Source organism: Pan paniscus, chromosome 11, assembly GCF_029289425.2.
Source record: "Pan paniscus chromosome 11, NHGRI_mPanPan1-v2.0_pri, whole genome shotgun sequence".
NCBI classification, from domain to species: domain Eukaryota; kingdom Metazoa; phylum Chordata; class Mammalia; order Primates; family Hominidae; genus Pan; species Pan paniscus.
In genome coordinates this window covers 121,282,219-121,300,000 of record NC_073260.2, presented here as the reverse complement: position 1 = coordinate 121,300,000, position 17,782 = coordinate 121,282,219, and the positions used below count along the sequence as shown (strand labels likewise).

At 32.6% G+C, this 17,782-nt stretch overlaps 1 protein-coding gene across 12 annotated transcripts in view; it reads right to left on the bottom strand.

The window, feature by feature from the left end:
* RFX3 (regulatory factor X3) overlaps window positions 1-17,782 on the bottom strand; it is a 308,074-nt gene that overhangs the window by 67,498 nt on the left and 222,794 nt on the right. For 8 of the 12 annotated variants that reach the window (XM_008976997.4, XM_055092197.3, XM_034967073.3 and 5 more), the window contains exons 5-7: window positions 15,417-15,491; window positions 6,935-7,116; window positions 2,030-2,149 (exon numbers count right to left, since the gene is read on the bottom strand). In XM_008976997.4, coding sequence (XP_008975245.1) covers window positions 2,030-2,149; window positions 6,935-7,116; window positions 15,417-15,491 — 377 coding nt within the window. The remainder of the gene's footprint in view (window positions 1-2,029; window positions 2,150-6,934; window positions 7,117-15,416; window positions 15,492-17,782) is intronic. The other 4 variants (XM_063594035.1, XM_055092194.2, XM_055092195.2 and 1 more) reach the window with 1 other exon arrangement.

Sequence of the window (17,782 nt, the reverse complement as noted above, 5' to 3'; positions counted from 1 at the left end):
TTTGAGTATATGTTATTTCTGAAGCAAACTTTCTTTTTCTTGATTTCACCATCATCTCTACTGTGTAGTGGTGCTACGCATGAGTGCAGAAATCACACCAAAAAGTAAAGGCTATAAGTGCTGCCATTAACAGATGCAAAAAGCAATCATAACCCAAAATAGTAACAATTTATTACAACTCACACAAACTGTATGAGGTACTATCCAACTCTATGAGGTACTATTCTATAATTTATTTTATTTTTTTTTCAGAGCCCTTCTTATTTTTCACTGGCTACACATCAAAAAACAAGAATCAGCAATAAAAAAATAAGATTGAGAATCTGTAATAAAAAATCTAAAACCTTTAAGATGTCTTTTATATAATAGCCAATCTTGAACTGAGTCTTCAGTCTGGTACACTTACACTGGAAATTATGACTGTGTTAAAAAACCACTTAACAAGTATCCTTACCTCCAGTCTCTTTCCATTAAATATGTCTTGCCCAAAATCAAAAAGTCATCTCTCTAGAAAAAATCAAAGTTTCATTGTTTTCCTTCAAAGCCTTACATAGCTTCAAAGCTATGTTCTGCACAAAGAACAGACTTATTAGCTTTACATACAAGCAAATCCCTTAATATATGATCCAAACTACTTTTAAGATCTCATCTCCCACTAAACTACTCAACCACCTCCTTGATTCTCCTTCTGTAATACCAGCCTCAATAAATATGTCATGGACCATTTACCACAGACATCATGGACTTCACCGCTAGGTGAATTTTCCTTCTGCTTCAATATTTCTCTTTTTATGACTCCGCTAAGTTCCTACTCAAAGAGCACTTTCTCTAGAAACTTCCCAATCTCCCTTTCTCCCAGATATTGCCGAAAACTCCTCTGTATTGTGATAGTTCCTTGATCAAAGTTTTATTTTAGCACTTCCCAGACTGTATTCCATTTTTTTCCCATTCTCCATGTGCCTCCCCTTCTAATTTTTTAACTCTTCAAACATAAGAACTGTGTCTTATCTGTGCATGCAGGGCTTAACATCAGTATTGGCTGACTAAATAGTATAAAATTACTGTGTGATATATTCTTTTCTCAGACATTATCTTAGAGTTAATACTTCTGACTAAACTAGCATGGATGGAGAGATGTGGCCAAGGCAACTAATCACTACAGATCATTACACTGGGACCTATGCAGAGGCCTCCTTTCTCGTACCTAATTCTGCATGCTCACTTGAAAAGAAAAATCATAACTTCTGTCTTGGTTGAGCTATGCTGGTAAAGAGGAAAGGATTTTTTCATTTTGTTTACTCTAAATTGTGACATAAGTCACATGGGACTAGAAGGCCCTTAGCTATGCAACTTTATTATGTGCTTGTGCAAATCATTTAACCTCTCTGGGACTCATCTGAAAAAACAGAGACTATTAATGCTTTGATTGTCATAAGGTTTTAAGGCCAGACTAGACTGACATATTTTTCAATTCTAAGATCTATGATTCTATTCATCCGTCCATCCATCCGTCCATACGTCCATCCATCCATCATTCATCCATCCATTCATGAATGCTTGAGATCTCTTACAACTCTAATATCAGCAATTCTGTATCTATGAAAGTTGGATTCAAAGCAAATGTAAGGCATCCCAAACATTCTGCAAGAATTCATACTGTGTCAAAAAGAATGACTTGAGAGATGTGCAGAATAGCAAGTCAGAAGCTCATGAATACTGAAACAAATTTCTCCAGTTGGTATTTGCTTGGGTATGCTCCTTACGTTTTGTGTTTCATTTCCCTGTCTGAACAGTTTGGGATGTCACACTTAAAAGGGGCCAAACAGGCTGACTGATAAGTAATTTTTAAAAATTTGGAAAACAGGCGAGATCACTGAAATTCTAAATCATATTTAAGAACTATCCGTAGTGAAAGCATGCCAACAATAAGAACGTTCTTTTATACTTAGGTATTTGTTCAGAAAAAAGGAGACCCGAACAACTAAGAAATACATAGCTTGGACACATCAATGATAACTTCAGAGTCTACCTTTGTTTCTGTTGCATGGGTTGTTGTCTCATAGCCATATACTGCATGTCTTCTTGCAGACGATTAAGAGGGGAATCTGGCTTGACACGAATCCCATAGTAGTGGTATTTGGAGTTTCCTCTTCATTAACGAACAAGAAACATTAGAAACAAAAGTCAGTCAAACTAATATTAATCACATAGGATGTCCATTAAACTTCACACTTGGAAAAATTTGGTAAAAACAGTAAATTAATGTTACATATTTATGATTAACCTGTTCTGAATACTTTTATGTTTTTATGGTGATAAAATTTGAAGAATCAAAATAAGATTCTAAATCAATCAGCTAAAGGCCCTGCTAAAAATATTTGTTTATAAAATTCCACTTAAATATTAGTCAAACAGTCCATTTGTTCCATACAAATTACATTCCATTTTCAAATTTCTATTTTAAATTTAGTTAAGAAGGGTAATGATAGGAAAAAAGTTTTTGGCCAGTAAAAATTAGTTAACAGGCCAATAAAAATTAGTCAATGGAATACGTATTTATTGTAAAGCATGTATATAGAACAAAGAAAAAAACCTTAATTCTACTTTCCTGGATAAGTTTGACATTTTTCTCTTTACTTCAGTGATGATGAAGTAAGATAACTTAATTGTCTGTTACAAAATGTTGTGGTAAAGACTTACTTAATATTTTGAAACCTAAAAAGAAAGTAAGCCTTTAATCTGTTTATTTTGAAACACATTTTATTAGTTTCTGTTTTTATGGATTTGTGTTAGTTTTGCAGGCTAAACAGGATTTGTCACAGAAGAGATGGGGAAATTTCTCTGTGAAAATGGCAAATTTCCACCTGGAATAAAAATGTCACAATTTCCCCATGTTCATGAGAAAGACCATGTTTGCTATTAGAAATGACAAAGTTTTGCTCTGAATGGAATTTGCAAATTCTTGCAAAATATCATTTTAAATATGTAAATTATTGCAAAGAGAAAATAGTAGTTTTTCACAAGTCCATATATAGCAATACATCAGTGCTTTTTCCAATTTTTTCTTCCATTTACAAAAAGAAATGCAAGAAGAGTGTGGATTAAATATTTTTTATAAAAATAGAGCAGAATTGCACTTCCAAGATTTAAAAACATATATTAAATGAACCTTATATATATTTGAAGACATTAAAATTATACTATATAAATTATACTGCCAGTTTTTAAAAAATGCAGGGCATCCAAATACCTACATGCTTTCAGCACAATAAAGCAGATAGAGAAACTTAATGCCTGTAAAGAAAGGCCTTCTACTTGCAGAGATTAGATCTTGTCTCAAAAATCCACTGCAGAATGGTGCAATAAGCAAAACCAAAAAATTCCACATACCCAATTTGTGGCGTTCTCCTGTACAAACTGGAGGACAGTAGGGAGTAGAGGTAGGGTAGGAAGCAGGAGGCCTTACTTACAGGACAAAACTGCAGAGGAAAATGATGTCTCTCTTGTGAGACCTCAGATAGATGGAGTGCTGAGTTTCTTTTTGGTTTCCTACAAATTAACATTTTAATTGGGTTGGGAGGGAGAGGTTCTTTTTATTTCACCGGGAATGGTTGGGGGAGAGAAGCATGTCCATGGTCTTCTTTACTCAAATTTAACCTGGAGATGGGATCTAATAAAAGGTACCTTTTAATTTGCCTTTGTTTAAAACAGTGATTTGATTTACTTTTTGTTTACTTAGGTCCAAAAACTTTAGAAAAGATCTGGTTCTGGTTTGAGTGGTTTCACCAGATTATTTTATTGATAGATAATATTAATAATAGTTCTACATATAGTTCACTTTAAAAAAAGTAATTGATTTAATTTGCCTCATGATTTATATTAATTTTCCATCTGTTCCTTGGATTAGGAGTAGAAAGTAAATGCTAAACAGTTTCTATGGTAGAAAGAATGTCTAGTACCTCACTCCTACAATTGTCAGTTTTTTTACATTAGAATTCTGTCTTCATAACACTTCATTTCTTTAAACTCCCTCCATAGTACTTATTTTCTCCTTATTTTTCTAGGGTTTGCTTCACAAACCTAATTGTAAACACTACATACAATTAAAAAAAAAAACAACAGGAGACATAATTCATAATTGTTACCTAGTTGGGGGTGGGAGGAACCCAGAACATCAGAAAGTAAAAGCTGCAATATTGCAATACGTACTTACAGAGTATGGATTCTACTCATTCACAAAACCAAACAACCCCAATTTTGTCCCTTTCTATTTTAAAGACTTGTTTCAACGTTTGAATGGAGCCTCAAAATAGGACCCATTGAAATCCCTTTCAGTAACAAAAGAAGGACAACAATACAGCTATTAGAATGTTGAATAAAGCCCAGAGTTTCAAAATATTGGCACGGTATGCATAACTACAGAGCCACCAGCTAGGAGATAGTAGGTTAGGTCCCCAAATAATGATTTTTGTGGTTTTGAAAAAAAGTACTATAGAAACAAAAAGTTTTCTCAAGGGAATGAAAACTATTCCTTTAGTGTGAATAGACAATCACGTTCTTCAGTTTAAAATATACTATCTTTTGAAGTATAGAAAGAAGGAAACATATTTATGAGAGAGCTAAACCTTCAGCAATCCAAAAGCTGTATAATCACTTAAAATGCTACAGAAAAGCAATAATTCATGCTATGAATACATACAGGCCTTGTAAATCTCATAAAACTGACACAGTGAAGGGGTTTAGGACATGCTATCCCAAACTATGGCACCTTGGCATTTGAAGAAACAACAGAAGCAGGCCACAGAAACCAGAAAAAATTCCCCTCACTCCTTCTCCTCTGAAGCAGGCCATAAAACCTAGCTTACTTTCTCCTGAAAATAGGTCATGGGACCCTCATTCCAGAGGGGTCCTCCTATACCTTGCAGAAAAGAACGTTCTTATTTTTGAAGACACAGGGATGCAGAAAAATCTGAACAAACAGGCCTTGCTGGGCTGGGTGCGGTGGCTCACGCCTATAACACCAGCACCCTGGGAGGCTGAGGCGGGCAGATCACCTAAGGTCAGGAGTTTGAGACCAGCCTGGCCAACATGGCAAAACCCCATCTCTACTAAAAACACAAAAATTATCTGGGCGTGGTGGAGGGGGGTGGTGCCTGTAATCCGGGTTACTCGGGAGGCTAAGGCAGGAAGAATCACTTGAACCCGGGGGACAGAGGTTGCAGTGAGCTGAGATCGGGGCACTGCACTCCAGCCTGGGCGACAGAGCGAGAATCCTTCTCAAAAAACAAAAACAAAAACAAAACAAAACAAAACAGACCTTGCTGAGTTTCCCCCAGATTAGAACCATTAGATCATACCCCTAGAACCATTAGATTCTACCCCTTTCTGTCCAATCATGTTTCTCCAAAACTATCCACTTCATCAGACTGCATAAAATACATACAGTTCTGTTTTTTGGGCCATCATTTTTGAAAGCTCCCAGTCATGTAAAACTTATATTAAACAAATTTGTATCCTCTGTTGTTAATCTTTCGTTATAGGGGTCCTAGCCATGAGTCTCGTGGTGGTGAGAAAAAGATCGATCTTTTCTTCCTACAACACTCACTCCTCTTTTTGGTATACATTTTTAATGAAGTCATTTACTAAGGAAGGCTGTGTTTATTTTATTAAGATTAAAAACTCTTCACTTTGGGAGGCCGAGGCAGGTGGATCACAAAAGAGATGGAGACCATCTGGACTAACATGGTGAAACCCCATCTCTACTAAAAATACAATAATTAGCTGGACGTGGTGGCACACACCTGTAGTCTCAGCTACTTGGGAGGCTAAGGCAGGAGAATCATTTGAACCTGCGAGGCAGAGGTTGCAGTGAGCTGAGATCGTGCCACTGCACTCCAGCCTGGCAACAGAAACAGAGTGAGACTCTATCTCAAAAAAAAACAAAAAAAAACAAAAAACTCTTTACTAAAATACTCTGAAGTTGTGCTTTATAGCTAATTAAGGGTATATCACCTAATGTTGTGTAGTACAGTATCTCTATTTTAACTTTTTATGTGATTTCTATAAGATTTAGGAAATTAAAAACATCCATATCCTTCTGTCCAGCTACTTAAAATATTTATCTTATGATAATTTATAGAAATATGGAAAGAGAAAAATGAAGCCCCAGAGTTCTAAGTATTCTTTTCATGATATTTTGGTTAGTGAAAACACTCATATTTATTTCCAAAGGAAGAAAAACCAGAAACAACTTCTTCACATTGTTTCAATTCAATTGAACTATACTATGTTTTTCCTTCCACATACACATGGTTTCATATTAAGAGCAGAAAAAAAAGTAGGGGCTAATAAGAGGTAAAATAGAGCTATCTCATCACTGAGGAATTTAAACAATATTTTGCAAGTTTACCAAATGATTTTTAATTGGTCTCCAGAAATGAAATGAAAAAACTGCTTTAGTTTCTTACTCTATCCCAACAGTTATTTATAAAGACAAATGTAATTTTTCAAGAGTCAAGAGATACATAGTTTTCCATTTACTATGTCACTTAACTCATCATCATTAGTATGATTTCTTTCAATAAGAGAATACATTTTTTATGTGCGTGTGTGTGTGTATGTGTTTGTGTGTGTTTTAAAGCACCATATGCAAATCTTGCATTAACAGGTTGGTCTGCTAATTTCTATGTAGTTTGAGAATCAGCTCTTCTCAAAGCTTTGCTCAGTTCATGTTTTAGACGACATATAATTCTGGCTTGGAAAGAAGTCACTGAATAATGTCCTTTCCTTTTCCTGGGGATGTTATAAACTGAGCTCATTCTATGTATTTCCTTATATATTGTCTGTAATCAAGTACTTTTGTTTAAACAATATATTGAATTGCCCTAGTTTGAAAAAGAGAGATTAGTTTATGATCTTATTTTTCAATACTAACCTAGTGCCCAATCTCCTGGTTCGTAGCCCCATAAAAATTGATCTTATTAATTTTCCAAAAGAGGCAGCATTGACTGGGTCCAGTTTGTGTTCCTGACAGTGTCGAAGGTAGTGGTTGTACAGAGTGCTTCTGGGAAGGCTCACTCCTTCTGCTGTCTCATAATTGTCCAACAGCCACTGGAGCTAGGGAAATAAGACACAATAAACACAGACAAATCACATAATTTGCCAAAATTTCTACAAGACACTGCAAATGCAACATACAGAAATACTTAGAAGTTCATGAAGTCTTACGATAGAGTAAACTGCTATAATTCAGAAGCAGGTAATCTGCCTTTGAAAACGCTCAGAAACACTGTAAATAGCTGAACATCACTAAGGATCTCAGACAATATCCATTTCTTCAAATATTCAAGCACACGTAGAGACATACTAATTTTCCCTGTATTGATTCCAATTTTGAAAATAGACACCACTTCAAGGAGTTCAAATAATCCCGTTAACTGGTCATAAATATCAGAAATATGATTGCCACAGAATAAAATATGTTACCAAGCCTGGTAGCATGGTAAACAGTATGTCTTTAGTGTTGGCTTATTATGACATATGAACAGCAGGCTGCCTGGTATGAGTGTTTATATTAAAGTTACATTCCTTTTTATAGAATTTTAATTTATCTCAAATTACCACTAGATAATAACAATATTGTCTACTGCGACAGATTCTGAAAGCAGAAAAGACAAAATTCAGTCGTTTCTTCCCCAAATGAAAATAAACTGACAAGACATTGGCAAAGAGTTTACATGTAATGAAAAGGAATCATTTATTACAACCATTTTAATTTTTCTACCTCAAAACTGTGTTTATTCATTTTTCCGGAAGGCACATTGCAATGATAGTTGGTAACACAATACTTTTTCAGTCTATGTTCACATTCTAAAGTTTTATGTTATCCTGTGTACATTACAAAAAAATCTTTAAAGCACTGAATGTACAAGAAAATTTTAGAAAATTAAATCCAAGTCTATATTATTGAATTTTAACATTAACAAAATTAAATCTTTTGCTCATTTATTTATTTCTAAAAGGAGAACCGAAATAGACTTAAATAACTTTCTCAAAGTCACATATTGTCTCCATGCCTGAGTCTGGTTTCCAATTCACATTTCCTGATCACTCCAGACCAATGTTTCACAAAAGCAGTAAATATTTCACATTACTTGTGTCAACAAAAATTTTCATGCCATATGTAAGACAGGTGTAATAAAGAGCTGACATTTAACATGCAATTCAAGTTATTATAAATTAGAGAAGCCAAAGAATTCATTTACTGAGCACCAACCATGACCCAGGTAATGTGTCAGGCATCTAGTGATGCAAAAATGAATGTGATCTCATCCTTGTCCTCTAGGAATTTCCAATGAAATGCTAAAAATAATATGGACATCTAAATAAATAAAAAATTTCTCCATTTTGCTTACATATTTTAAGATTTGCAATCAAACCTAGAACCTGAATTTTCAGACTTTTAATTTAAAAATTCATTAAAAATATTTTCAGAATTACTGACTTTAGTCATGACAACTGAATTTCCAAAAACCATTTTAATGTCAAATATTCCTACATGATGTTTATGTAATTAAACTTATGTCATTAAACCCATATTGATAGTTGGCTTTGAAAACATAGCCACCAAATCTACAAGACAAACCAGAGTACTTTTAAAAATAAAATTCAGATTTTGATCAGAAAGACTTGACGTCCTTCACAGGGCACATATACGAATGAATATGCACATTTAAACATACATAATACCTCTTAACATACACAAGGCTGACCTATAGAAGTTTAAAAAGATTACACAAAAGAAACATTTGTTTTTACAATGACATAAAAGTATTACAGGCCAAAATAATTCTTTTGTTATGAATCATCTATAACTTGATTGTCAGTAAACAAGTTTTCCAGGGGCGCTTAAACATGATTTCTGAGTATTCTAAGTGACACACAGAATAGGTTTGCTACTCATATTCATTTAGTATAAAAGAGATAAGGCAGTCTGATTGGGAAATTAAGTTACTGAGGTTCAAATTAGTATTTTGCCTACAACAGGGGGACAGCATGTCTCTTTAGTGTTTTTTTTTTAAGACGTTATTAGTTTTAAGTATAGCTGAGGGAGACTACACATAAAATGCAGCAATAAAATCCCGATTCATATATTTTATCCACATGCTTTGGTAAAATGATTGAGATTGGGAAGCACTTGAGTGATGTTATGGCAGCCCTAGTGAGCTGTATTGTACAACAGTGCTGGTTCTTGTTTTGTGTACATATACTAGACAGAGCAAGGGTTGACCACCTTCTACTGGCAGTCTTAATATATTAAAGAAAGGCATACAGGTTCTTGATATCAAGGACTATAAAGAAGACACGAAAGAAAAAAATTCTGGAAAGGCAGACACAAAAAATGTAAATACTTTTTGAAACAGAGTAGTATTTTTCAACTAAACTAATGAAGTTTCCACATCCACAAGCATGGAACACACAATATGTGTAAGTTAAAAATGCCAAAGATATGTTTGTATGTACATCTACATATCCTCATAAAATAATGCATATTGTCAAAGGTATAATAGCATGATTTCTTCTGAGTAAAGAACTCAATATTGCTTCCTTTGCTAATGAACAGAAGACATACCATATAGAAAAATCTTTATTTAAAGGGCTTTTTTTTAAAGAAATGGAATTAGTCAATCTTATAATATGAACTTTACAACCAAAAGTATACAAATAATAAAAACAGATCTGATGTAATTTTAGTCTGATAAAAGCAAATAAAAAACATTTTAATTAACCAGAAACAAATAAAACATTTAAAAAACTGCCCTACTTGTGTACTACTCTTCTTGCAACATTAAATTACTTAAAAATAAGACAAATATGTAAAAATGAGAGCTTACTTATTTTTCATGATCATAGGAATTATCTTGTAGATTAAAATTTTTACTACAAAATTTGAAAAATAAAATCCAATAATAGAATATTTGAAGGATACTGTAATAAATTACCTTTTATAAAAGTAAAAACTAGTACAAATATTAAAGTTTAATATAAAATATTTTAGTCCAATGGTATATTTACATTTCTATATATATATGGGTTAATCAGACCACTCTTCATAAAGAAAACTTTTCATAGAAATAGTGAGATAATTACAGCAAACGTTGGCACAAACTACTTAGAAGCCTAAATGATATTACTTATATCCCAATTGAATAATTTACAAGAAGTGAAGCTTTTACTCGATTGGCTATGCAGGCCACTGAAATGGCTAGGTAAGTCAAAAAATCTGCACTGTTTTATAAACTGATTGTTCTTCTTATATAGTTTATATTCTTAAACTGAAGAAATTCTGTTTAATTCCGTTTAAATTCTTCATTTCTAAACTAGTTCAAAAAAATCAGTTTGTTTATATGTATAAATGCATATACATATATATTTATATAAATCACTAGTTAGTTTGAAAAATGGTACAAGAACAGGTATTTTGATGACTATCACTTTGACACTAGCAAAGCTACGTTTTGTTCCCTACCCGTTGTATGCAGAAGGAGGAACTGTATTCCTTGCCAGATGCCTGGAGAGCAGGTTGAGAGAGCATAAGGAAGTCAAGTGGAGGTAAAAGCCCTCAAAGGATGGAGATGGCTTTGCTGTAGCCCTGCAGCTCCCAGCTAGGAAGACTGCCAAAAACTACCCCACCTCGGGCTAGATCTCCTAGAAATTCACTGTATTAACAGAAATTGATTTAAAAGGATCCACCAGACAAGACTTTGAGATGTGGCTGGGGATTATAATCTCCATCCTATACGCCAGTATTTAACTTTTACGTTTTGACACAGTGATGGAATTATAAATCAGACATTTGCGTCTAAAACATAGTATTAGAAAGCATTACTTTGACTGTAAGAGAAACTTGGCAGTTAAGTTTTTGTGTAAGTTTAAGTGCAACCTAAAGGCACAGGCTCCATGAGCTACCCAAGGGAAGTTAATGCCTGTTAAATATCGTTTTCTTGGGTTTTGTCTTTAATACAATGTATTTGGACATCAGTATTCCCCAATCTTAACATTCAATAATTTAGAACGAAACAATTATTATATCTTTTGCTCTTTTATAAAATGTCTTGTAAAATGTATGCTGACTTCAAAAGCCCATAAAGTACCATAGGAATGATTTCAAAAGCCCATAAAATAACATAGGAACTTTTAACCTTTATCTTTAAAACTTGATTACTCTACTTATGAACTAATATACACTCATTTAATGGTGGAAACCAAGATAATTGCATCTTTCAACCTTTGCATTTAATCTGTATTAATCAAGATAGATTAAAGATGAATGGTTCCTGTTTTTCCCAAAGGGAAATCCTGATTGACAAATAAAAAGAAATAAATACTGCATTGCCCAATTAACATCTAAATGTAACATTTGTTATTTTTTCCCAGATGGATTATTACCCATCAGGATTCATTTTAAGTTCAGTTTACTAATGATATGCATTTTGACAGGGCTTATTTCTGTAATAACTTATATTTACAATACAGCAAAGTCAAGGAAAAGTGAGTAAAAAACAAGGTTTTGCTTTGAGCTAAATGTATTCTGGTAGCTAAAACCAGCAAACAACAGGAAATAATTATTTGCTAGATTGTGAGAAGTACATAAAATAGACGGCTAGAGCTTTTCATAAACTTTAAATGGAATTTTAAAGAAATGTACAACCTTAAATTTCATGCGATTATTGGGAACAATTAACAACATTTCTGAATTCAAATTTACAATGTAAAATAAGTAGTTTGTAAATAAGTGAACACACCACAACCATTAAATACTAATTTATATTAATTAACACCAAGAAAAAGTATAAAATAATCTTGTCTGCAATGAAAAGAATTAAATATTTTAATTTCATTTAGGCAGACTATACATCACATACTGTAGCATCTTCATATATAAAAAAATTAGAAACAAAAATATTTAAATAAAAAATTATTAGACTAATAGAATTCTGTAAAACCAAATCTAAAGTACCATTCTAAAATAACAGGAGACAAACAATGTCACTCTTGGCAAGATCTTTTTAAAAGATGAGATTGTTTAGAGAAAAAAAGAGTTATTTACTCTTAAACTGAAGGCTGCATATAGAGAAATAATTGAGTGACCATACATTCTTTACTCAGATGGTATACCAGAAGAAGACCACCCTTTACCAACAATGTTCACATATATATCTACTTGAAGCAAACTTGAAAAGAAAGGAAACAATACAATAAATGTACACATGATTGGCAAAGGCATCTTAGAATTCCTAAATAATGAAGGTAACATAAGGCCTGATCCCTTCTATTGTTTCTTTTTATTCATTCAGCAAATATTTAGTGAGTATCTACTATGTACCAGGCACTGTTCTAGGCACTAGGGATGCACTGGTGAACAAAACATACAACAATCCTTACTTTCTTGGAACTACCATTTGCAATAAATACTTACTAAACGCCTATTAGAGATGCTGGTACTAAAATAACTCCCACCATGTTAATTCTCTTAAGAATATGTTGAAAACGGGGTAGAAAATTCAATACCTCACCCCATCTTCTAAAGTGTGGAAAGGTGTAAAGCAAAGCAATCAAGTTGGAGTCTGCTGAGGGGATTATTTATCTTATTTAGTCCTCATAAGAGTTTTTAAAATTACTGTGAATAAGCAAATACAGAAACAGAAAATAGGAAGTCTTTGCTTATCCATATTCCAAAATAGAATGAGAATAGACTTTTCACCTCAAAAGTCATGATTAACACCCCTCCTTAGAAACAGGTAAAATATGGGATGCAAATTATTATCAATAATTTCTCCCAATGTTTTTACATAATAAAATTGATCCTTTGGAGACAGTGATAAATCAGGGAACTAATCATCATAAAGCGGAATTCATGTTCACCTTAAAGAATCCCACAAACCTCAAATAATTCTATATTATGCCCCATATAGTGAGATATAAAGGTAACATAGTTTACTAACATTTAAAATATTAACAACAATATTTTTAAAAAACTCCATCTCTCCACTGAAAAAATTCTACACAACATAAAATCACCAGTTAGACTCACAGAATGTAAAATACCTTTAGCAAATAGTTATCAACCAGAATGCATGCACTAGCAAATTCCAGTTGTTTTTGATAAATCTCAGAAACATTACAAGCATCATCAACTTTCCAGGGAGGAAAAAGACAACAGGATCTTTTTCTGTGTTTAGGAAGAAACTAACCTCACTGATCAGTCGGCAGAAGCACTGAGCCTTTCTCCACTGTTTATAAACCATCCGTAGAATCATTTTTATTTCTAAATATTTGACTACAAATATATTTTTGAATGAACTTCACTGTGCCTCAAGGTGTAATAAAAATGAATCAGGATAGCTGGAGAAAGATTACCACTGCACAATCAACATTTGCGCCCACTCTTTCCACATACTGAAGTGACTCTGGGAGTTGTTAGCAGTATGGAAGATCAGACATATTATGTAATAAAAAAAATGAAGCCATGAAGTAATAAACATTTGTCATTGTTTATGCAGCTTAATTCAAACATTTATTAATCTTAAACATTCTTTCATGAATTCTATAAAGAAAAATAATTGTTAAAAATCTCTAACAGTTGAAAAGCTTCAAACAAATCAACAAATACATTTTTAAAATATATAAGAAACATGTTCTTATACTTCCATTATTGTTCATAAAAATACTAAGATGAATAACTGAAGTTAAATTTAAAATTAAACGTATAACATATTTTACTAAGTTATTCATGTCAAGTAAAAATGAACCCTGAGTTGAATATGAAAGCACAACTTGGAAGTCTGAAAGCTGAAACAGGTAACTGGAAACTTCAGGTTTTTTTTTTTCTTACGTCCTTGCACATTTGTGACTAAAAGGAAGAACAATTTCACTTCCCATTTTCAAAGCATAAATATAAGTTAATCATCACCCCCCGGACACACACAGCCTAGTAGTATACAGGAAATCAGCCTTTAATGCAATCACAGATACATGCCAACATAGCAGGAATATACTTACGAAACATAAAAGAGTGACATACTAAATACCAATTTTCAGAAATGAAAAAACTTATATTTCCTAACCTCTTTCAAAAGGAAGGGCCAGAATATATACTATCATGTTTAAGTTTGTATGTATAATTTGTCACCAAATTTATAGGCATTCTCCAAGTTGGCTAACCTGGTTTTGTTTTCCATGATACTTTCCTTTGAAAAAAGAAACAAGACAAAATACCCCATCTAAAAACAAAGTGTAAGAACATAAGGAGGTATTTAGTGCTATTTTAAGATATAAAATTAAAATGTTTCAAAGATCAAATACTTAAAAAAAACACAGTTAAAACATTTTCTATGAGTAAAAGTTTTAGGTTTATTGAAAAAAATGGTTTTATTTGGGTGATCCAATATCGAGCTTTTCAGTTATAAAATATGAAAAAGAAATAAGAAGTCATAATACTTTATCCCTAAATTTAAGAACAAATTGTCAGTTGTGGGAGAAAATTCTAAACTAAAATGTCACTAATGTTAAGTTAGCAGAAGATATATCTAAAATGAATTTACACCATGGGTCTATTTACTTTTTTCCATATATTCAGAAATCATCTTAACAAAACAAATTTTTATTCAGCATTTTCATTGGTTTCCCACATGAGAACAGTTGATAAAAATGTTTATAATTTCACAAAACTATCATCACCCTTCTTACACTTACCAGTGTCATAGTGATATCTGCATCTGATAACAGGAAACAGCTTCAGGGCATAGTAATAGTAGTTTTATCTCAATTATTAGCAATTTATGGCTTGTAGACAGTCTCACTTTTTCTTTTGGTTCACTTTCACTTCTCTTTAGGTCTTAGGACCTGAATTCAACTATGGGGTTGTTTACTGCCCACCTTACATAGTCTTACTGGTAAACAAATCATTTTCAAACAGTTTATCATTGGATTTCACATTAATCATCTTTTTTCTACTTAAAGAACATTACTGGTCACGCAAGTAGACATGGCTGTTTGACAGAGATGCAGATTACAAGTATTTGCTTCATAGTAAATAAATATCAAACTGGAACATTTTAAATATTGAAAATCACTATTATTACTTTGTACAAATACATGGCAACTTGTTACTAACTCGAAAATATTATATCTGTACCCAAAGAGTACAGAAACCTAATAAATTATACTGGAGACTCTATTTTTTGGATATTTCACTGTACAAAATAGCCATTAAATGACACAGAGATCATAAGGGGCTGAGAAAGGAAGGTTAAGAAGCAAAATAAATAAGTAAATAAATAAAACAAGCATTTAGAGGCAAGCAACACATGCAGAACAAGCAAGAGATTAGTGTACATGAAGAAGAGGCAACTTACATGGCTGTTGAGAAGAGAGCTTCTGTGAGTGGACAGACCGTCAGACTTTTGCAGCGTCTCAATCGCCATTTCAATCTGATAATAGATGTCATTAAAAAAAGGGCTCAAGACAAGATAGTAATAAAAGGCTGACCAGAGAATTTCTGATAGATTCTTTAAAGTTCAACTTCTTCCTCAATGGTCGTTAATGAACAGTTGTCACTTAATGTGTTTTCTCCCCTTCTTCCCCACCCTCCAGAGAATAAAATAAAAATATGCACACTAATAATAAGCCCATTCACAAAGTAAACCTTTTTTGAACATTCCATAATTATAATCAGAATGGAGACCTGAAGAGCAGGAACCCCGGTGGATTTTTCTTCTTATGAATAAACATTCTTGACTTTCATAGTTCAGGATGTGGGATAGTAACTATTCTCTTTCTAAATAGTCTCCCACCTAAAGAGTATTTAATATTAGTGCTATTCTCTCATGAAAGGAAAATCATACCGCAGATTTTGAGTTTAATATGCATTAATATTTTAATGCAAATGAACAAAGATTCTTTCATTAATGTCCAAAAGTTACTAAATCCATACATCTCTCCATTAATCCTGTATTAAAATATGGAAGTAGGGGGTCATTAGTATGAACAAATATGAAGAAGTAAAATGATGGTCCCTACATTATATTTTAGGATGTGGTGTTAAGGCAGAAATATTAGAAATGACAGCAGAAATGGAATGTAGAAGAGAAAATAATTCAGAGCCAACAAAGAGAAGGGACAATCACAGAAACAGCTTTAATCCATGAAATCTCAGCATACCATGTGCAATTATTAATTAAGTACCAGGTGTTAGTGATAAATGTGATACACTCTTAATAACCTCATATTTAAAGTTATCTATCTTTCAACTCCTGGTAGTATTGCATGTTCCATTAAAAACAGGTACTGAACACCATGTATTTGGATACTGAGCTATATTAACAATATTAGCTAAATTCAAAAGAAAAAAATCACACCATGCAATTTAAGAGAGAAAATTGATTTCATTATTCTTAACCATCTGATTATATCAACAATTCAGTATAAGCAGTTATAAAAATATTTAGAGCTTTAAAACATATTTAACTTTCTTATACTTTGACTATGGAAATTGATAATGCCTTGAAATTTTAACATACTGCCCCCTCCCAAAGAAAAAGAATGCAGTAATATCTATAGCAAAGTCTTAATTTTCTACCAAGTTTCCAATTTCTTTATGGTAAAACACTTTATACACAAAATACTCAGTATCAATTATATCAACATTAAATCTAATTTTCTTCTAAACAACTTAGGAGTTAATAGCTTTAATTTTATTTTACATTATTTTCCCACGTTGCTAATTCTTCCCTGGAGTTAATAAAACATAATACTGAAAAGAGTATGTTAGGTTAAGCAATCATAAAAAAATTCTTAAAATAGATATTAAATTAATTCATAGGAAGATGTAATACAATTTATCCTACTGTTAACTTTTTTTAGACAACAAAATTAAGTAAACTTCTTAATCATTCTCTTCTAAGAAACATAGGCTTCTAGAAACATAGGCTTCTAAAACATTCTCTCTGCCAGAATGGATGTTAATGCAGTTTACCACTATACTTGAAAATAGTGATACTGCACAAATGAAAAGAGATACATTACAGAAAGAGTAATGTAAATGTAATGAATAAACAAACATTTTACCAAAATGTTAAACTGTGAAACTATAAAGGACTTTGGTATAACATCTCTTAAAACATGATCAATAAGTGCTTTGTTTTCAAAGAGAAAACAGAGCAGAAAACAAGTCAAAGGATTCATGTGACTACAATTCACTTATAGGAAGAATTTGCTCAAAACCCTAATTTGCCATTATACCTATATTTTCTTTAAAGTTTGAGTGCAGAGAATTTGAGGTAAGATCTCAGTCTAGTAAATATAAATAAAATGATCTGTAACTTTTGATATTATAATTTTTAATGAAAGGTAAATTACCAGATACATAATTGCTGAGCAACACTAAAGGAGAAGTCCATGCTCTCAGTTTGTTAATAAGCACTTTTCAGTTGGATAAACCAGCACTTCTTTTTCTGGGGAAAAAAAAAAAGTCAGAGATCTGCTTCTGTTATTGAAGCTGTTATTTTATGGTGGTCCTAGATTTCCAGATGATTCCCTAGAAGGCCAGGCTTTTAGGAAATGGCCTTCTCATTTCTGGACAGTTTTTTAAGAGCTTTGGAAAGGAGCGAGGAAATATGTGGGTGAAAATGGATTCCCCAGGAACAGATACACTGACATTCTAGAATGCCTTGGACCTTCAGAATTTTGGTTCTTCTTTGTGTCACTTTGTAACACAGATAAC